Here is a 21,301-nt window from a genome sequence, read left to right as displayed (position 1 = left end):
AACTCACACATGTGAGGAGAGCAGAGAGCTACCACTTAAATAAGCACTGGCTTGCTCTCTGAATGGCTTATAGAGTTAATTAACAAAAGGCTGTGCCCCTTCTTTGTCAACCCAACCCCTATAGTTTTTGTAGAGTAAAAAAAAATAATGAGGACAAAATGAATTCATTTTACAGCAGGTGTGCAAGAAAGATTCCAGATACTTACCATGCTCATTTGCACCAAGCTAATTTATGATGGTGCCCAGCTCTTCTGGTAGGTTAAGGGACTCCACAGTCCCTTGGGAAGAGTTTACTGTGTGCTCCATACTGAGAGTTCAGAGCCTAGAACAGGAAAGAAAACAGAGTACACAATATGTAAATGGAAATACAAAAGGAAATAGAGAGAGGAGGACGGGACATACCCAAATAAATGTGGGAAACATACAGTGCTCAAGGCTATTGTAAACGCAGCTATTTGAGATCGACTACTGAATCTGCGACTCCAGAAAATCGCTATTCACTTATGAATGTAGCCAACCAAAGGCACAATTAATGGGCCATAGTGGCACCCTCCTCTTCCTTGAGAGCTGCTACAGTTCCTCATCAGCTAATTGTGCTGTTGTTATCCTCCTGAATTCAATTACAGAATCAGCAAGATACTTCTCTGGAACCGTGCTGTTCAACTAGAATCCTTTTAACACTCAATGAGGTGTGATATTTTCTATACAAAACAGTTTGATATCTTACATCTGTTTTATTGGAATCTGAGATGGATCACGACTATCTTTTATGAATTTAGCATCATACTGCAGATAATAAAGGCTGGATCTTAACTTACAGCTAGACATTTACAGCACAGTTTAAATGAGTTATGTTTCTTTATGGACTGTTTAAATGAAGAGAGTTTGTTTTCTGTGCCATGTTGGCCCACAACCACGTTATCTTGGCCAGAAAAAAAGGCAATTGTAAGTAATCCATTAAACAGGTTCTGTACCAGTTCTATGTGTAGCCACTTTCATTGACTACCATGACACTCCACAGAGAAGACAAATTAGATGCTCAGGAAATTGTTTTTCAAAGTGTGGCTGTGACAAGGCTTTACCAGAAGCGTGACTGCAAGATGGCAATCTTTCCACCTCTGTGACACTGATTTGAGCAGACTCAAAGCCCTCTGTACAGTACTGTACCTGTCTGGTCAAACATGTATGTCCTATCCCACTTTAGGATCAGTCCATTCGCAGCTTACAGGGAGTACAGACATACAGTACCACTCAAATGTTAGGATATACCTACTCATTCCAGGATTTTTCTTTATTTGTATCAAAATGATGAAATAACCAGTGGTGTAAAGTACTTCAGTAAAAATACTTTAAAGTACTACTTAAGTATATTTTTGTTGTATCCCTACTTTACTTTACTATTTATATTTTTGACAACTTTTACTTCACTACATTCCTAAGGAAAATAATGTACGTTTTTCTCCATACATTTTCCCTGACGCACAAAAGTACTCGTTATATTTCGAATGCTTAGCAGGACAGGAACATTGTCCAATTCACACACTTATCAAGAGTCATTTACCTGGTCATCCCTAATGCCTCTGATCTGATGGACTCACTGAACACAAATGTTTAGTTTGTAAAAGATGTCTGAGAGTTGGGGTGTGCGTTCCGTAAATTTAAAAAACAAGAAAATTGTGCCATCTGGTTTGTATAATATAAGGAATGTATATAAGGAATGTGAAATTATTTATACTTTTACTTTTGCTTTGGATACTTAAGTATATTTTAGAAATGACATTTCATTTTGATACTTATATATTTGATACTTATATTTAAAACCAAATACTTTTAGACTTTTACTCAAGTAATATTTTCCTGGGTGACTTTCACTTTTACTTGAGTCATTTTCTATTAAGGTATGTTAACTTTTACTCAAGTATGACTATTGGGTACCTTTTCCACCACTGGATATAACACATGGAATCATGTGGTAACCAAAAAAGTGTTCAACAAATCAAAATATATTTTATATTTGAGATTCTTCAAAGTAGCCACCCATTGCCTTGATGACAGCTTTGCACACTCTTGACATTCTCTCAACCAGCTTTATGCGGTAGTCATCTGGAATGGTGTGCCTTGTTAAAAGTACATTTGTGGAATTTATTTCCTTCTTAATGCATTTGAGCCAATCAGTTGTGTTGTAGGGGTGGTATACAGAATATATTTATATTTGGTAAAAAACCATGTCCACATTATGTCAAGAACAGCCCAAATAAGCAAAGAGAAACGACAGTCCATCATTACTTTAAGACATGCTCAGTCAATGCGGAAGATTTCATGAATTTGAACGTTTCTTCAAGTAAAGTCACAAAAACCATCAAGCTCTATGATGAAACTGGCTCGTATGAGGACCGCCACAGGAAAGGAAGAGTTACCTCTGCTGCAGAGGATAAGTTCAGTAGAGTTACCAGCCTCAGAAATTGCAGCACAGATAAATGCTTCATAGAATTCAAGTAACAAACACATCTCAACATCAACTGTTCAGAGGAAACTACGTGAATCCGGCCTTCATGGTCGAATTGCTGCAAAGAAACCACTACTAAAGGACACCAATAAGAAGAAGAGACTTGCTTTGGCCAAGAAACACGAGCAACGGACATTAGACTGGTGGAAATTTGTCCTTTGGTCTGATGAGTCCAAATTTGTGTTCCAACCACCGTGTCTTTGTGAGAAGCAGAGTAGGTGAACAGATGAGCTCTGCCTGTATGGTTCCCACCGTGAAGCATGGAGGAAGAGGTGGGATGGTGTGGAGGTGCTTTGCTGATGACGTTGTCTGTGATTTATTTAGAATTCATGGCACACTTAACCAGCATGGCAACCACAGCATTCTGCAGCGATACGCCATCCTATCTGGTTTGCGCTTAGTGGGACTATCACTTGTTTTTCAACAGGACAATGACCCAACACACCTCCAGGCTGTGTAAGGGCTATTTGACCAAGAAGAAGAGTGATGGAGTGCTGCATCAGATGACCTGGCCTCCACAATCACCCGACCTCAACCCAATTGAGATGGTTTGGGATGAGTTGGACTGCAGAGTGAAGGAAAAGCAGCCAACAAGTGCTCAGCATATGTGGAAACTCCTTCAAGACTGTTGGAAAAACATTCTAGGTGAAGCTGGTTGAGAGAATGCCAAGAGTGTGCACAGCTGCCATCAAGGCAAAGGGCGGATACTTTGAAGAATCTCAAATTTTAAATACATTTTGATTTGTTTAACACCTTTTTGGTTACTACATGATTCAAATGTGTTATTTCATAGTTTTGATATCTTCACTACTATTCTACAATGTAGAAAAGAGTAAAAATAAAGAAAAACCCTTGAATGAGTAGGTGTGTCAACTTTTGACTGGTACTGTAGTATACTTTGAATGTCCAACTCAGGGTTAAATGCTGCCATTAGTAAACTATAGTATGAGTCTAGTAATCTGATTCCATGGATGACAATCAATCTCTCTGTCTGTTACCTGCTACATTATTTATTAATACGGACTGACATTTCAATTGAAATCCACGTGTTGAAAGATAATATAGAGAATGGAGACCAAGGGTTTACTAATCAAAAGGGTCAAATTAAATCTTCTTACATGACATTTTTTCCATAATGATGAGAACTGATGTTTGAGGATTTAAGGTAATCTAATAACTTAATACGTAATTCCCTATATGATCCTACACCAAGCGTATGCCCCCAAGCTACTGCAACATGCTTTAACAAAGTCCATGTTAGAGTCAATTATTCATGATCCTTCACACCTGCAGAGCACCTGAAGTAATACGTGTTAAAACCAAATGCATGTTACATATTGAAGGATGTGTTTTTCAGAGCCGTAGCACCAGCTGGGTCACATCTTTATTATCAGCTCTGTAAATGAGATCTCCAGTATTGGCAAGTGCTTTTGCAATCAATACATCGAGGATGGTTTGCAGGAGGTTTATCTAATATCTAGTTCAGAATTAAATTAACTATCTATTTAATGTCACATCTCTCTACCAATGTTTGTTTATGTTTGTTGTCTAATATAGTTTGAAGGACCCTGTGTTAAAAATAGGGAACCAATTAGGCTACCACGAACAAGTAACCTCATACAGTAGATCTTCCACAAATAACATGCTTCATTAAGTGTTCTCTAACTAGATATTACTTTACCATTAGATTTGCCTTGCTAATAGTGCTGCATCATTTTTAATTGAACTTTTAATTACCCATATGTTAGAAGCATTGCAGTATAAGGGCACAATTCCACTAGAGCAAAGATACTCCCAAAAGACTGACATTCATGTGTGTAATTAATATGAATATTCTATCCAACAAGACTGCATCCTTCAGCACAGACTTTACCTTCGAGCAAACCCCATGTATCTGCTGCTATGTTGTTCTGCTAACTAGATTATTAATTGTATTGTGTTAACAGACTCCAACATGCAGTTATTTTAGTTGCTGTATTTGAAACCAAGGCTGTTACATTTGAACGAAAGGAAAATTATTTTCTCAGTTCATTTTCTCCATTGTCAAGGGAATTCTATAGTATGTAGCGAAATAAACTGCAAATGTCCAACAGCAAGCCATTCCTGTGTTTTCTAAGTAATCTTTTCTGTTACAGTAACATATCTATGCCATGTGTTTAGTCAAATTATAAAATGGTGTCGCTAAAAATGAACATTGTATATGAGGTGTCATTGCTATTTCAAAAGCAAGCATATGTATAGTGACGTTTATGGTAGCTGTACATTTGTTTTTTTGTGTTAATGTCATTTTTTAATGTGCTGGGTGGAGCAGTGTGTATATTTCTCTACATTTCCAAAGGTACACAATGCATTGAACAAATACATTAAGATGAAAATACTTGCAAAGCATTGAGCACATAACAACAAGCATGGACACAATCTGCTTTCCCCTCACATAATAGACAGATGGACCAGTCCCCTTCCAAGGAACAACAAGCTAGCTTTAGTATTCAGTACCGCTTACATTGCACTATTGGAAATGTATGCACATATTAATTGCTTTCTCATTTTGTTGTGGTGAAGTAGCACTACCTAGAATTCAATATCATGGTAGAATTTATCCTTTTAAAAACATCAGAGAGGCAACACAGAAGTTTCAGGTCTCTCAGGGCTGCTCTATGTTTTACTGTTGATTCTAGAGACATCTATCAGCTTCCCTCAGGCAAAGTGGGGACTGAAATAGGATGCTTGCCAAACAACTTCAAAGCTCTTTATCATGGTAAACTGCCAGATTACAATGTATGTTATTCATAACTGAGGGGTGCTATATTAAATAGTGTAGTAAAAGAGAAATATTGATTGTGATTGGTTGAGGCAAGACGATACAAAATAATAAATAGTTAAATGATAGTTTAGAAATGAATTCATGGATGAGGAATTAATAAATTTACCTCTCACACTCCCCTTATCGAACAGTTCACACAATATGTTACACCTGTTGGGGGAAAACAATGTGATTAAGACTGCACAAACCATTTCAAATAGTATCAAATATGAAGAAAAAAATTGTCAGACTATGGAAAATACCAATTATCTTAACTACTTCATGATCGCATGCAATGCAACATTATGGACTGTACACAGGATGAGAAGCCTAAAGTATGTTACTGTCAAAAAAGTAAACCAATTCAGGGCAGGACAAAAGCAATAGGAATATGACCATTTAATTTCAGAAAAACTATTTGGTCGTTTGTGTTCTGGTTATATAGCTAAAGTTTAGCTGGTAAGACATTCATTTTAGTTTTAGTGTCTTTAATTGATTGTTGTGTTATTTTCTTAATTTTGACGAGTCATTTTTTAAGTCTCTAGTTAACATGAATTAGTGGTTTTAGAGTGCCTCTTATTTGGGGGTTAGGAGGGACAGGTTTACTTTTTTAATTGTAAGTAACTTTTTTATAGTCATTTATAAATTGGCAAACGCAAAATTAGAGTTATTATTAGGGTTACCTGCTTAAGGTTTAGTCATCCTTTGAGTCCTGCGATCTACTGTGTTAATAAGCCTTCAGTCTTCATGTCTACTCGTCACAAAACAGAATTCAGATCTCTAAACGGCCATCGGCGGAGGTGATATATAAAAGCACTGGAGATTACAGAAGCTTTCTAAGGTAGAATAAGAAAAATGGAAAAGAGAAAGACAGCAGAGACACTGATGGGTTGCTGATAAAAGACACAGCAATCTAAGTCCATCCCATTCATTCACTCAGTGATGGCATACGAGTGTGAATGTCTACAATATTCACATACTGTTTGTCGAGAACTGTATACGAGCCAAGTCCAAAAGGTTGAAGGCATTTAGACAATATTATGGTAGTATAGGGGGACTTTCTTACCTCTTTTATCGCCATATCATTCTCAGAGACATGCTAGTGCAAACAAGTCAATCAGAATTTGTGTTTAATAAGGTCAAACTTAGAGAATAGCTTAAAAATCCATTTATTAGTCTAAACAGTTGCTTTCCATTAACATGTTAAACATTTAAAATTACTAACCAAGATTCAAGGAACAATTTGGCTCTTACTTTGAAAGTATTTAACAAAAGATTCTTTATCGTGGTTACTGCATGTTATCTACACAACAATTACGAAAGACAAGTCTCGAAAATTCATTATTTTTTTGTTGACTTTCTGTATCAAAAAAACATTTTAGCAATGACCTGAAACCAAGCAGGCATTTAGTGCTAGAAACAAGTACTTCAAATGTTTCTGTTTTACCAAAAAGGTTCAGCTTTATTAACAAATTATGGCAAAACAAATTTACCAATTTATGGCCACCTATTTAGAGAAGCGTACACATGGTGCTTTATGTTATTTTAATATATGTTTTATTTACAAATACAAGTTAAACACAGAACAGAGCACTTAGTAAGCTACATACATAGCTGAATGCTTTCAACCCAACACGAAAAAATGTTTAATTAGTTTTACAAGATCAAAATCTAACATCATAACAAATATAGAAAAAAATAAGTTATCACCTAGGTTAACTTTACTCAATAGTAGCAACCCATTTTCATCCTGAAATCAAAGTTCCCTAAGGGCTATCAAGAAGCATCAAGTTCTGTGACAACTTCATGCTTTTATTTTTCGAGGGACAGACAATCATTGACAACCAAGAACAACATTCCAATGTTTATTGAAACACAAGTGTCTTTCTTTTGTTTTCTCTACTAATTGTTCTAAAAAAAGAGTCCATGTTATAAAAAAATCTAACATTTCTGGGAGGAAATTAAACAATCATATGGTTGTCTTATGTCGGAGGTCACAGATGTGGAGCCCCTTCAATATCTACCATAGGGATGTTCTCTGTAGCCCACACGTGAGATCCTTGCTGCTGGGGCTTTGAGTGTTGGACGGGTTGTCGTCCACTCCTCTTCTGCAAGAGGTAGAGTTCAGACAACATTAAATACTGTAGTAAGATACTAACTCATATCAAGTTCAAAGTAAGGAACTACTGTAGTATTCTGTGGTAGACCAAAGACAAACTATAATAAGTCAAAGACAAACTAAACTTTGAATTCAATCCAACCTGTCTAAGCAATGCTTATGTTTTGTTTACTACTACATGTAAACATGTCTAATTGTGACATTTTTGATTGCCAAAGTTTATCTATAGGTGGGTAATAATGCAGCAAATACATTTTCCCTGTAGAAATTGGTCTTGGTCAATGACCAATTCAATGATTCCCTTCACAGACTTGCTTTTGCTTCACGCTGAGCTGTTCTTTCCACTTCAATGGTTGAGTATTCAATGGCACCCGAATTTAATGATCAACAAGCTTCATTCATAATATGTGCTTGGGATCAACGCTCTATGAACTTTACAGAACATACAATACAAAGTAGTGTGTCCCTAGCCACTCCTGTTAGCCCTCATACACATGTTATACCAAGTTATAAGACCAAGTCATTATATTGCTATGGGCAATACTGCATCACATGATACTATTATGGGTATAAGGCAATACCATGTAACTTGTTGTCACGTGAGATGGGACTATAGCTTCTGGGGGAGCTGCAAAAGGGTTACATTAATACAGGCTATTCAAAAAATAGAAAATCCTTGTCATATCTTGGGCATTAATCCTTCTTAACAAGGGCATGCATGTCCATGAGAGTATTCTCAGGTCCTTGTTTTCTGCTGCAGGTACCACTGGGGCTACTGCTCTCAGCACTGTAAATGAAGTACATGAGCGTCCTGTCCTCTGTCGGCCCAAAACTGAGCTCTGGCTCATTCAGGCTGTAGTTTCAAGTTTTAATGTCACATACACAAGTACAATGACATGCCTTTCTTGCAAACTCTAAACCCAACAATGCAGTAATCAATATCAATGCAGAGCTAAAAAATAACATAAGGTAGTGTGTGTGTGTGTGTGTGTGTGTGTGTGTGTGTGTGTGTGTGTGTGTGTGTGCGTGTGTGTGTGTGCATGCGCACATCCTTGTGTCTATGTGTGTGTACGTGAGTGTGTAGAGTCCTGTGAGTGTGCATAGAGACAGTGAAAAAAATGTAATAAAATAAAAGGGTCAACTCAGCCATTTTGTTACCAGTCTTATAGCTTGGGGGATAGAAGCTGTTCAGGAGGTTGTTGGTGTCAGACTTGATGCACCAGTACTGCTTGTCGTGTGGAAGCAGAGAGAACAGTCTGTGGCTTGGGTGGCTGGAGCTCATTTTTTGAGTCAAATTAGATAAAGAGCAAATTCCTTCACTGTGCAGAGCTCTGGTTCTATGTCGCAAAGTGTTTATGGAGCAGAAAATCAAATCATTGGTTTTTGTTGCATCCACACTTCATCGTGCTGAAAATGAATGACCGTGATGTAGCAGACCTACACTGGAAATCAGCTTCAGTGGAGAGCAGAGGGCTGAGAGCCAAGAGCAGAAGCATCCCTGATCTGGTATCCAATCTAATCCACAATGAGGGCACATGTTCAAAAGGCAGAACGCTGACGGAACACCCACCTCCACATTTTCAATAGGCATCAGTCAGGCCCCTGGGCCTTCACTGGCGTACATTGTGCTGTGCTGCATCTCTAATCAAATCCTGGCCTGTAGCTAGCTTGCTAGCCAAAGGGTATGATGGGCAATGCATACAGAAGCTGATCCTTGGACCTGAATGAAGCAGGTTGACCTTAGTCATGAATCTTGCACTGGAGGGAGAACTGAGCGATTTCCGCTAGATGGGCCAGCTACAAAGTCAAAATTGTCTATATTGTAAAAATTCATGATTTTTTTTATTTATTTGGGGTCTTAATTTAAGGTTAGGGATAGGCATTAGGGTTAGCAGTGTGGTTAACGTTAGGGTTAGGTTTAAAGTCAGATTTTATGACTTTGTGGCTGTGCAAGCTAGTAACCCCTCTGCAGAGCTAATTCATGACAATAAATGCCAACTTTCCTGAATGACCAGGCCTAGGCCAAAACTATGGGGCATCTTTCTTTATCTCTCAGCTGTGAAACATTACCTCCTCTATGGATCGTGATGGAAGAGCTGCCAGTATTGTCCAGTGAGAGCTGGGAGCCATGACTTTCGCATCAAAGCCTAGCAGGTAGTCCCATTTAAAGGAAGGAGAAGCCATTGAGGTTATATAATGGAGGTGGCTTGAGGAAATGATAGACTTGGTTTTAAAGAACTCTCATGAATATTCAACCATTGGTAATAACACAGGGATATTGTCCATTAAGGGAGTCGGTTTGTGGCCTTTATTTCAGGGCTTCGGAACAGTGTAAATAAAATAAGTAAATGCACTATGGTTTTACCGTAATTGTTGTAGGCTTCATCATTGGTTCCATGGCCATATTCGTAATATTCAGAAATGCTGAAAAACAAAAAAGGTTATTAAAAAACAATGTTGAGACAAAGAGGGGCGTAATAACTTCCATTAGTCAAGCTCTTTACAAAGGGCTTTGGGCCTCTCACTAATGCAGTACAGTATACAGGTGGAGGTCGGAGTCATTAAAACTTGTTTTTTAACCACACCACATATTTCTTGTTAACAAACTATAGTTTTGTCATGTCGGTTACGACATCTACTTTGTGCATGACACAAGTACATTTTCCAACAATCGTTTACAGACAGATTATTTCACTTATAATTCACTGTATCACAATTCCAGTGGGTCAGAAGTTTACACACACTAAGTTGACTGTGCCTTTAAACAGCTTGGAAAATTATAGAAAATTATGTCATGGCTTTAGAAGCTTCTGATAGGCTAATTGACACCATTTCAGTCAATTGGAGGTGTACCTGGGGATGTATTTCAAGGCCTACGTTCACACTTAGTGCCTCTTTGCTTGACATCATGGGATAATCAAAAGAAATCAGCCAATACCTCAGAAAAAAAATTGTAGACCTCCACAAGTCTGGTTCATCCTTGGGAGCAATTTCCAAATGCCTGAAGGTACCACGTTCATCCGTACAAACAATAGTACGCAAGTATAAACACCATGGGACCACGCAGCCGCCATACCACTCAGTAAGGAGACGCATCCTGTCCCCTAGAGATCAACGTACTTTGGTGCGAGAAGTGCAAATCAATCCCCGATCAACAGCAAAGGGCCGTGTGAAGATGCTGGAGGAAACAGGTACAAAAGTATCTATATCCACAGTAAACAAGGCCTATACCTGAAAGGCCGCTCAGCAAGGAAGAAGCCACTGCTCCAAAACCTCCAGAAAAGAGTGCACATTGGGACAAAGATCATACTTTTTGGAGAAATGTCCTCTAGTCTGATGTAACAAACAAAAAATGAACTGTTTGGCCATAATGACCATTATTTTCGAAGGAAAAATGGGGATGCTTGCAAGCCGAAGAACACCATCCCAACCATGAAGCACGGGGGTGGCAGCATCATGTTGTGGGGGTGATTTGCTGCAGGAGGGACTGCTGCACTTAACAAAATAGATGACATCATGAGGCAGGAAAATTATTTGGATATATTGAAGAAACATCTCAAGACATCATTCAGAAAGTTACAGTTTGGTCGTAAATGGGTCTTTCAAATGGACAATGACCCCAAGCATACTTCCAAAGTTGTGGCAAAATGGCATAAGGACAACAAAGTCAAGGTATTGGAGTGGCCATCACAAAGCCCTGACCTCAATCCTATAGAAGCCCGGCGGAGCGAAACTAAGATGTGGGGGACCGGGAGCTGTTGGCTGTTGTCAAGGCTCTGAAGGCGTGGAGACATTGGCTTGAGGGGGCTAGACACCCTTTTCTCATCTGGACTGACCACCGCAATCTGGAGTACATCCGGGCGGCGAGGGTTCAGACTGAACCCTCGCCAGGCAATGTGGGCCATGTTCTTTACCCGTTTTGTTTTGAATGCACTGTCCCGGATGTACGACACAGAGGAGCGGTTCATGGATCACACTCCCATACTTCCGGCCTCTTGCCTGGTGGCACCGGTGGTGTGGGAGCTGGACGCGGACACCGAGCTGGCGTTATGCACAGAGCCCACTCTCCCCAGTGTCCCGCTGGGCGTCTGTACGTTCCGTCTGCTGTCCGCGACCGTTTGATCTATTGGGCCCACATGTAACCCTCCTCTGATCATTCTGGCATCGGTCGGACAGTGTGTTGCCTTAGTGGGAAGTACTGGTGGTCCACCTTGGCCATTGACGTGAGGGTTTATGTTTCCTCCTGCTAGGTGTGCGCCCAGCGTAAAGCTCCCAGGCACCTGCCCAGAGGGAAGTTACAACCCCTACCAGTTCCACAACGGCCGTGGTCGCACCTGTCGGTGGACTTCCTGACTGATCTTCCTCCATCACAGGGCAACACCCTTTTTTAAAGTCCGGTTTTCTAAGTCCTGCCGTTTCTTCCCTTTGCCAGGTCTCCCTACGGCCCTACAGACTGCGGAGGCTCTGTTCACTCACGTATTCCGGCACTACGGGTGCCTGAGGACATAGTCTCTGATCGGGGTCCCCAGTTCGCATCCAGGGTCTGGAGGGCGTTTATGGAACGTCTGGGGGTCTCGTCAGCCTCACCTCAGGTTTTCACCCCGAGAGTAAAGGGCAGGTGGAGAGAGTAAACCAGGATGTGGGTATGTTTCTGCTGTCATGTTGCCAGGATCAGCCGGGGGAGTGGGCAGCGTTCATCCCCTGGGCAGAGATGGACCAAAACTCACTCCGCCACTCATCTACTAACCTCTCCCCCTTCCAGTGAGTACTGGGGTACTAGCTGGTTCTGGCACCTTGGCATCAGGGCCAGATCGAGGCTCCTGCGGTGGACGAATGGTTTAAGCACTTGGAGGAGACCTGGGACGCCGCCCATGTGCACCTGCAACGGGCCGTGAGGCGGCAGAAGGTGAGTGCCAACCGCCACCTCAGTGAGGCCCCAGTGTTCGCACCAGAGGACCGGGTCTGGCTCTCGACCCAAGATTGTGGAATCTTGAGTAAATACGTTTACTCATATCTGCTGTCCTGCGCCAGCTACACACAGGCTGGTTTACAATTTGGCTAAGATGTACGTAAACTTCCGAATTCAACTCTATATACATTTGGTATTTTATTTTGAACCTTCATTTAACTAGGCAAGTCAGTTAAGAAGAAATTCTTATTTACAATGACGTCCTACCCCGGTCAACGCTGGGCCAATTGTGCGCCGCCCTATGAGACTCCTGATCAAGGTTGGTTGTGATACAGCCCGGGATCGAACTAGGGTCTGTAGTGATGCCTCTAGCACTGTGATGCAGTGCCTGATTATGTTAGTCCAATATTTATAGATGAAATCGAAGTAGTAAAAAAATAAATATCCTCTCAATAAATATATGGTACATTGTGTTAGTTTTTTAATCCCCATTAATGATTTACACTGTACATTTAATTTGAAGTGATGTGTGAAGCACAGGTATAACTCTATTACTATGCAATAAGTTAAAAAGTGCTAACGAGCTTATCTGAAACGGCCAAACTTCACTAAAAACCTTTTGAATAAGTGCCCTCAGGAGAGGTTGTTTCACAGTAATATTGCAAATACTGCAGTTAAGAACAAAAATCTATATTGGGGAGGAAGACAAAGACTGAGAAATTGGCAATGTTCTAAACAAACGAGAATGTAGAATGGTCTGCCAATTATGTACATATGTATGCAAACAATTTTCATACTTCATCAAAATTAAGTTTACCTTGCAAAAAGAGGAACGCTTAAGTATGCAAAGCTGGCCTTCTGATGGCTAACTCACCTCTTTGACTGATTGCTGTAGTTCTCCTCATAGGCATCATAACTCTGGTCATCATATTCACCGTCATATCCATCATCATAGCCCTGCAGGTCAAAGAAAAAGCAAGAATAAGAAACCTCTGCCAATGTAAAAGCAGCTATGTTTCAAACCTAGCAGGAGTCTTAATTGTTTAGGGTTGGGACATTTAAAAAATCAATGCTTAATTCCATGGGCGAAAGATCTCTGTTACACATATAGTCCCTGAATGTCAGGGGTGACAACACTAAATCATGTCTAACACGGACTATTGATTAGGGTTTGCAGGGAAGCTGTCTTGCTAGCAGGGTGTATCAGACACTCTGTTCACCTCTGACCTTTAGCCAACACTAATACGGCCTTTACTCTTGATCAGTGACTATAGTAATGATCAACACAGAGAAAAAAGTAACTTCAATATAAACCTGCCGCTCATCAATGAAGTACACAATAATAATGTAGTAAAATACATATATACTGTGTATAAACATGATACTATAAGGTCTGTGTAACGCTCGTCAAAATGGGTAGACCAAGGCGCAGCGTGATTTGGGTTCATCATAATTTATTTGAATGAGAACCAGCAACAAAAACAATAAAGAGAAACAAACAAACAAACCTTGTAGGGCTCAAAAGCAACAATACAAAAACAAGATCCCACAAACAACAGGTGGGAAAGGCTACCTAAATATGATCCCCAATCAGAGACAACGATAGACAGCTGCCTCTGATTGGGAACCATACCAGGCCAACATAGAAATACAAAAACTAGACTACACATAGAAATAATAAACTAGAACACCCCCCAGTCACGCCCTGACCTACTCCGCCATAGAAAATAAAGGCTTTCTATGGTCAGGACGTGATAGTCGGACAACAAAGAATATCAAACCGGTTGTACATGATCTAATTATTGTAGACTGTACACTATTTTGTATCCAAGGAATGGGGAAAGCATATAAAAGGAGAAATGTACTGCTATTCGCTTCATTACTATTTAGCTAAAGTCCAAACTTGAACTAAATAGTTGTAGAAACAACACTTGCTATCCTCGTGTCATGATTGCGAAACACTTTCCCCAGACTTCACTGTCAAAAACACCCACAATTCCCAGAGAGCAATTGTTTCAGCGACGGTCTTCTTATTTTTAGTTCTAATACTTATATGATCATGTTTACTGTAATGTCTTCCCAGACACTGGAGAGAACAGGAAAATAGGCATACAGTATATCTTCCTTTAATGAGCCTGGCTGCACAGAGGCTGCAGACGGTCCGTGTTCATATTATGACAAGGCTGTTGCAGCAGACCCAGGCTCCAGGCTGAGCTACTCTTTTCAAAGTGTGCTACTGCTGTTTAATCCTCTCTGCTGTCATTGCCATGTTTATTTCTGGCCCTGCTATCTCCTCTGTCACATTTCTGAAGGTGAAGACACTTTCTAATCGTTGGATCTAGCTTATTTTAAGCGTTTTGGTTGGTTTTCAAAGTGCATACTTTCTGTCAATCATCATCATCCTGTAATCTCCTGGGGTCTTCTCATCCTTGTACTCACACAAAAAAAAATGTCTGCAATTGCAAATTACAGTCAAATTGTTTTCTCTTTCTTAATAGCTTCAATATCCATCAAAGTTGGAGGATCTTTTTGTTTAACCAGGCAAGACAGTTAAGAACAAATCCTTATTTACAATGACAGCCTACCCCGGCGACACTGGGCCAATTGTGCACCGCCCTATGGGACTCCCAATCATGGCCGGATGTGATTCAGCCTGGATTCAAACCAGGGACTGTAATTCACCTCTTGCACTGAGATGCAGTGCCTTAGACCACTGCCCCAATCGGGAGCCCCATTGATGCTATTGAACAAGCCAGTAGTACATTTACATTACATTTAAGTCATTTAGCAGATGCTCTTATCCAATAAATTAAGTGAACTAGTATACATAGAATCTTTGCATTCACAGTAAATGCTGATGTCACTGTCAGTACAAAGGAACTGGTGATGGTTCGCCTCAGAACACCTTAGCTGTGAAGAAGTTTCATCATAGAAAGTCATGATCATCATTTGACTGTTTTAAAATCCTACCAGAAAATACAAGGGTTTGGTGCTACAATAATAACCCTGCAATAGTCTTCTCCAAAGATATGAATATTATCCAACTACATGGATAGCTCTATTGCTATGAAAACCACTTCTGCCAAGACTTTCATGCGAGAATACTCATCAGCTGCCTTATGACAGACAGTCTTCATGTGACTTTAATAATTCCCTTCCCTCACAGCTACTTGGTATATATATGAAATAACAGTCTCTATTTTAATAACGCATGCTACAGTAGCGTCTCTACATAAAGTATGTTCAATAAAAAAAGGAATGGGAAAAGTTGTCAAATGAAGCTTTAGTCTATTGAGATATCCGCCTGTCTCTTTTGTTGGCTCAAGACTTTTTAGATTCTGCTGTGGGCTCTTGTGTGGCTTTATACAAGTATGAACATGGATTTGACTAAATTGAAGTTAGGGATTATGTCAGGGATTAAGTTGTTCAGGGGATCTAATTTCACTTCCTCTCTCTATGAGTATTTTTCCATAATGACAGGGTCAGAGGCCTACCTATCTCATTAACTGACCGTTTTGTTAGCATTCCCGGCTGACAGAACGCTCCACATCACCTCGGCACTGTTTGCCTCTGACATGTAAAACAGTCAGGGGAGAGACGGCCAGGATCATGTCAATATAGGACAATTCTGCAATTACATATTGCTTCAATTTCAAGGTTATCATGTACTTGCGTTGTAACAAAATGGAATGTAATTATCCCTACATTCTCCAGACATGTCCTAAAAATAAAAAAATGATTTGGTGATAGATTACTTCAACTCATTACGTATAATAAATGTACTGCTTTCCAATTTCCACTACCATGACAGCTAGTCTGAACGACTGTTGTTGACCCTTTTCAATGGAAAAAAAACATGAAACATTAAAAATTAAAATGTGACCTGACCTGTGAACTGTTCCGAACTACGTTGGATGTCAAAGGTGAGATGCGGTCTAGCAGCTTTTGATTGGCTACAGTATCACTATATCAATATCTTGCTTGTTTACAGAGCTGTGGATTTTCACCTCGCTGAACTTTACATGCTTTTGCAAGACGCAATGCATAACGGGTGCTGGGGTCGGCCAGGCCCTCTAGTTAATGAAGCATGATCCTTATATTTCAACGCTCATTTGAAAAACCAATTAACGCTGGTGCTATTGAACAAGCAAGGGGGAAATAAATCAAGTGTTAACACACGGGCTGGAGAGTCCTGGCTCACTGTAATTAGGACAGCGAGGAGCGCAAGGAGCTAAAGGCCGTCAGCTCTATGCTTCATTATCAATTGACAACCTGTACGTCCCGTGACAGTGACTGATCTGCACACAGGGCTGCCTCTGAATGCAGAGCCCCAAAATGAGAAAGGAGAGTAAATGAGTGGTGGGTTCCTTTGTCTTTCTGCTTCAATCCAGTTTTTGTGGCTGAACGGACTTGATTTTACTCCTCTGCATATTCAAGCGACACACTCTGCTTTATGCATTTCACATTTATTGCAGCATGTGAGAGACATGAAAAGAGTCCACAAAAAGGGAGTACTTCTCAAGCTGTTATTCAGTCTGGGAGTTTTCCTTCTATTTGAATCAAATGAGTAATATAAAGTAACATAATAAACATACAAATCCAAATAGTGAAGACCTTGGAGAGCACTGTTCTCCTGACCAAATAGGGTTATGGTCCTAACTGGTCTCATAGAGAAATAAGAATATGTTGTATTTGCCAAATGTATTTGTATCTTTCCTCTTCTAAGGCTGTCAGGAATCCCTTGGATTGCAACTGATACCAAGGCTTTTGCGTATTCCGCCTACTTCGGAGTCAGAGTATGAAATGATTAAACAATCTACTTGAGGTGTGTGTCTTACATGTGTTTTATTAAACAGGGGAGTTGTGCATGGAGAATTCCATTTCCATAATTAGTTCACAAATGGGAACTCAGCAGTGTAACCAAGCCTATTGTTAAAAAGCAATTACTCCAGACGTGCATGCCATCCTTAAAGGTAGCCCAAGAAAAGCAATTTTGTTCCATTTTATCATGCATGGTGTTCCTAGAATGCAAGCTTTCCCCATATGTAGAATAGTGAGCATAAAAAATAGGGTGCGTAAAAGAGCTACATCAATATTTTATCTGACACCACATTTGAGAAATACACACATTTATTCAACTATTAGAATTTCACTTATCTTTGGAGATCACATAGAGACAAGAGTGTTCCATTTCCACAGTGTGACGTTGGGTTATTATATCTATTCTGTTCGGGGATAAATATATATATTTCAAAGCCTCACCAAGCCCTGCATTTCATCACATTATGGCCTTCTCTGCGTAGCCTCTGTAGAGTTGGTGTGTTCAGGTTTATAACACTAAGAAATACAATACACATTCTTTAATTTTCCTTTTTCATGTGTATTGGCCTTAAGACTTATCAAGCACACATGAATCTGGTTTGGATCTTGGCCAATGATCTCGGACAAGAGTGTTGAGCTTAGTTTGTCTGGATCAAACCTGGGTTCAAATACTGTTTAAAATATTTCAATTACTTTCACACACATTTCCAAGTAAGGAATGTGGAATGTATGGAATGTATTTGGAAATACATTTGGAAAGTATTGTCATGTATTTTCAAATACAAAAATGTAAATGCTCCATGTATTTGAACCCAGGTGTGTTTGGTCCTTGTATATTAAGGCATGTATTTGAACCCAGGTGTGTTTGGTCCTTGTATATTAAGGCATGTATTTGAACCCAGGTGTGTTTGGTCCTTGTATATTAAGGCATGTATTTGAACCCAGGTGTGTTTGGTCCTTGTATATTAAGGCATGTATTTGAACCCAGGTGTGTTTGGTCCTTGTATATTAAGGCATGTATTTGAACCCAGGTGTGTTTGGTCCTTGTATATTAAGGCATGTATTTGAACCCAGGTGTGTTTGGTCCTTGTATATTAAGGCATGTATTTGAACCCAGGTGTGTTTGGTCCTTGTATATTAAGGCATGTATTTGAACCCAGGTGTGTTTGGTCCTTGTATATTAAGGCATGTATTTGAACCCAGGTGTGTTTGGTCCTTGTATATTAAGGCATGTATTTGAACCCAGGTGTGTTTGGTCCTTGTATATTAAGGCATGTATTTGAACCCAGGTGTGTTTGGTCCTTGTATATTAAGGCATGCATTTGAACCCAGGTGTGTTTGGTCATTGTATATTAATGTCACGACTTCTACTAACTCCCCTACCTGTTCGGTTGGCGATCCCTTTTTCTTTTTCTGGTTGTTTTGTCTGTGTTCCTTTTCACACCTGGTTTCCATTGCTTTTATTTCTGTGTGTATATAGGGCACCTGTTACCTGCCGTAATTCGTGCAGGATTAACCTTGTGAATATTAGCGGTCATTATTCTATGCTGTTTATTGATTTCACATTGACGTATGTGTAGGTAGTGTCGGAACTGTGGTTGTTCCTCTGTGTACTGACACGAGTTTGCATTCCTTCGAGCGCTTTGTTTGGACATTCATCTGGGGGCCAATTTTGTATTGGTGGACTATGTGTACAGATCTCTACATTAAACACGCTTCTCAAAAAAATCCCTGCTCTCCTGCGCCTGACTACTACACCTCTCACCGAGACGCACTTTATCACAATTAAGGCATGTATTTGAACCCAGGTCTGGTCAAGAGGTCTGCTCTAGATCTTGTGGTGTCTGTGTAAGTTCTTATAGTTCTCTCTCTCTCTCTCTCTCTCTCTCTCTCTCTCTCTCTCTCTCTCTCTCTCTCTCTCTCTCTCTCTCTCTCTCTCTCTCTCTCTCTCTCTCTCTCTCTCTCTCTCTCTCTCTCTCTGAGGGCAAAAAGGGTGCAACTCAATATTAGGAACGTTCATATTGTTTTGTACACTCAGTGCATATACAGCATGTCTTCACAACGACAAATAGAGGAAAGTAGCGACAGAAAAAAACAACCTTTTTGAAGCTTTAGTCTACTAAGATACTCGCCTGTCTGTTATGTTAGGGATTAAAATACTTTTGTTGATTTATCTTGACCACGACCATATTCTGCACCCCCATCAAGAAGGAGGTACTGGTTGAGAACAGTCGCTAAGGCATCACAGCATCCTGTATACTTCAGTGGGAAAAATACCTTGACCTTATAGAGAGAGAGGTCTGCATACGCTCTGGGAAAAACACTCTGAGAGAAATGAGTCCTGGCGTAGAGGATAGAGCAAGGTGAGATTCGTGGGGGGAAAATAAGAGGGGAAGAAATGTTCTGGACAAACTCCTTCATTCTTTAATCCCCTGGTATCTGTCTGTGCTCCCACCTTCACTCCAAACCCCCAATTACTGTGGAGAAAAATGTCCAGCTTTTTGCCTCTCAAGAAATACACAGGCTCTCGCTCAGAACTCAATTCGGCTTTGGTAATGAGACTGTGCTTGTGCATTTCCCCATGCAGACAGGCCAATCTACCAATTGCCAGCACACACAGAGACTTCGCATAGCGGGAAAGCTCGGTGGAAATTGACTAGTGAAAATATAGCTTTTTTCATTAGGTTACAATTGAATGTTCACCTTGTTCAACTCTTTTAACATGACTTTGAACGTCCCCGAAATCAGAGATAAAAAAAAATAATCTAAAATCTAAAATGGTTCTTTATCTGTAGGTCTATGTACTCTTATCATCATGTCTTCTAAATTAAATATTTTCCATTTAGTCTAGTGGCAATAAAAAAGAGCTGTTTAATTTTGTTTATGTGATTTCAGTTATATGGACTGAAAACAACTTGCACACAGCAAGGCTGGGATAGAAACGACTGTTTTTACAGTCACCCTTTCATGTTTCATTAATCATAGAGCAGCAACTGATGAGTATTTTGATACTTACCTCAGCAGATTTCATAAAGTCAACTGAGGTGAAACTTTTAATATCTTTCTGCTTGTCAGATATTCTCTGGCATTAACATTAACTACCTCATTATATACGTTATTTTAAAGTAGTATTTTCTATTTGTTTGCTGTTGCTGTGCAGAGGAAACTTTTTGCTACATAACATGACACTTTTGTCATGTTTTGTCTTATATCATCTTGTCATTTTGCTTTTCCTTCTGTTCGTTTCCCCCTGCTGGTCTTATTAGGTTCGTTCCCTTTTTCTATCCCTCTCTCTCCCCCTCCCTCTCTCTCCTCTCTCTATCGTTCCGTTCCTGCTCCCAGCTGTTCCTATTCCCCTAAATCATCATTTAGTCTTCCCACACCTGTTCCCGATCCTTTCCCCTGATTAGAGTCCCTATTTATTCCTTTGTGTTCCGTTCCTGTCCCGTCGGTTCCTTGTTTTGTATTCACCATGCTGTGATTGTGTTTCGCCCTGTCCTGTCGTGTTTTTTGCCTTCATCAGATGCTGCGTGTGAGCAGGTGTCTCTGTCTACTACGGCCTGCGCCTACCCGAAGCGACCTGCAGTCTGTGGCCGCTTCTCCAGTTATTCCCCTCTACAGACTAGAGGATTTCTGTTATTCCCTGTTTGGACTTAAATAAACTCTGTTTCTGTTAAGTCGCTCTTGGGTCCTCTTTCACCCGCATGACAGAAGTAACCGACCAAGTAATGGACCCAGCGACTTCAGACGCTCGTTACACTGCCGTCGAGATCCAAGGAGCCATGCTCGGCAGACACGAGCAGGAATTGTCTGCTGCTCGCCATGCCGTGGAGAACCTGGCCGCTCAGGTTTCCGACCTCTCTGGACAGTTCCAGAGTCTACGTCTCGTGCCACCTGTTACTTCCTGGCCTGCCGAGCCTCCAGAACCTAGGGTTAATAACCCACCTTGCTACTCCGGGCAGCCCACTGAGTGCCGCTCCTTTCTCACGCAGTGTGAGATTGTGTTCTCTCTCCAACCCAACACATACTCTAGAGAGAGCTCGGGTTGCTTACGTCATTTCACTCCTTACTGGCCGGGCTCGAGAATGGGGCACAGCTATCTGGGAGGCAAGGGCTGATTGCTCTAACAAGTTCCAGAACTTT

At 40.4% G+C, this 21,301-nt stretch overlaps 1 protein-coding gene across 3 annotated transcripts in view; it reads right to left on the bottom strand.

Annotated features, from left to right (window-relative positions):
* Positions 1 to 216: 216 nt before the first annotated feature.
* LOC124037270 (KH domain-containing, RNA-binding, signal transduction-associated protein 2-like) overlaps positions 217 to 21,301 on the bottom strand; it is a 130,053-nt gene continuing 108,968 nt past the window's right edge. The window contains exons 7-11 of one of the 3 annotated variants that reach the window (XM_046351961.1): positions 13,212 to 13,294; positions 9,794 to 9,852; positions 7,334 to 7,417; positions 5,437 to 5,480; positions 217 to 322 (exon numbers count right to left, since the gene is read on the bottom strand). In XM_046351961.1, the coding sequence (XP_046207917.1) occupies positions 5,440 to 5,480; positions 7,334 to 7,417; positions 9,794 to 9,852; positions 13,212 to 13,294 (267 nt within the window). In that variant the 3' untranslated portion in view covers positions 217 to 322; positions 5,437 to 5,439. Of the gene's footprint in view, positions 323 to 5,436; positions 5,481 to 6,473; positions 7,418 to 9,498; positions 9,576 to 9,793; positions 9,853 to 13,211; positions 13,295 to 21,301 lie in introns of those variants that run through there. The other 2 variants (XM_046351960.1, XM_046351962.1) reach the window with 2 other exon arrangements.

This window comes from Oncorhynchus gorbuscha, linkage group LG06 (genome assembly GCF_021184085.1).
Source record: "Oncorhynchus gorbuscha isolate QuinsamMale2020 ecotype Even-year linkage group LG06, OgorEven_v1.0, whole genome shotgun sequence".
In the NCBI taxonomy this organism is placed as follows: Eukaryota; Metazoa; Chordata; class Actinopteri; order Salmoniformes; family Salmonidae; genus Oncorhynchus; species Oncorhynchus gorbuscha.
Note: the sequence above shows the minus strand (reverse complement) of the source record. Positions and strands in the feature narration are given on the sequence as shown.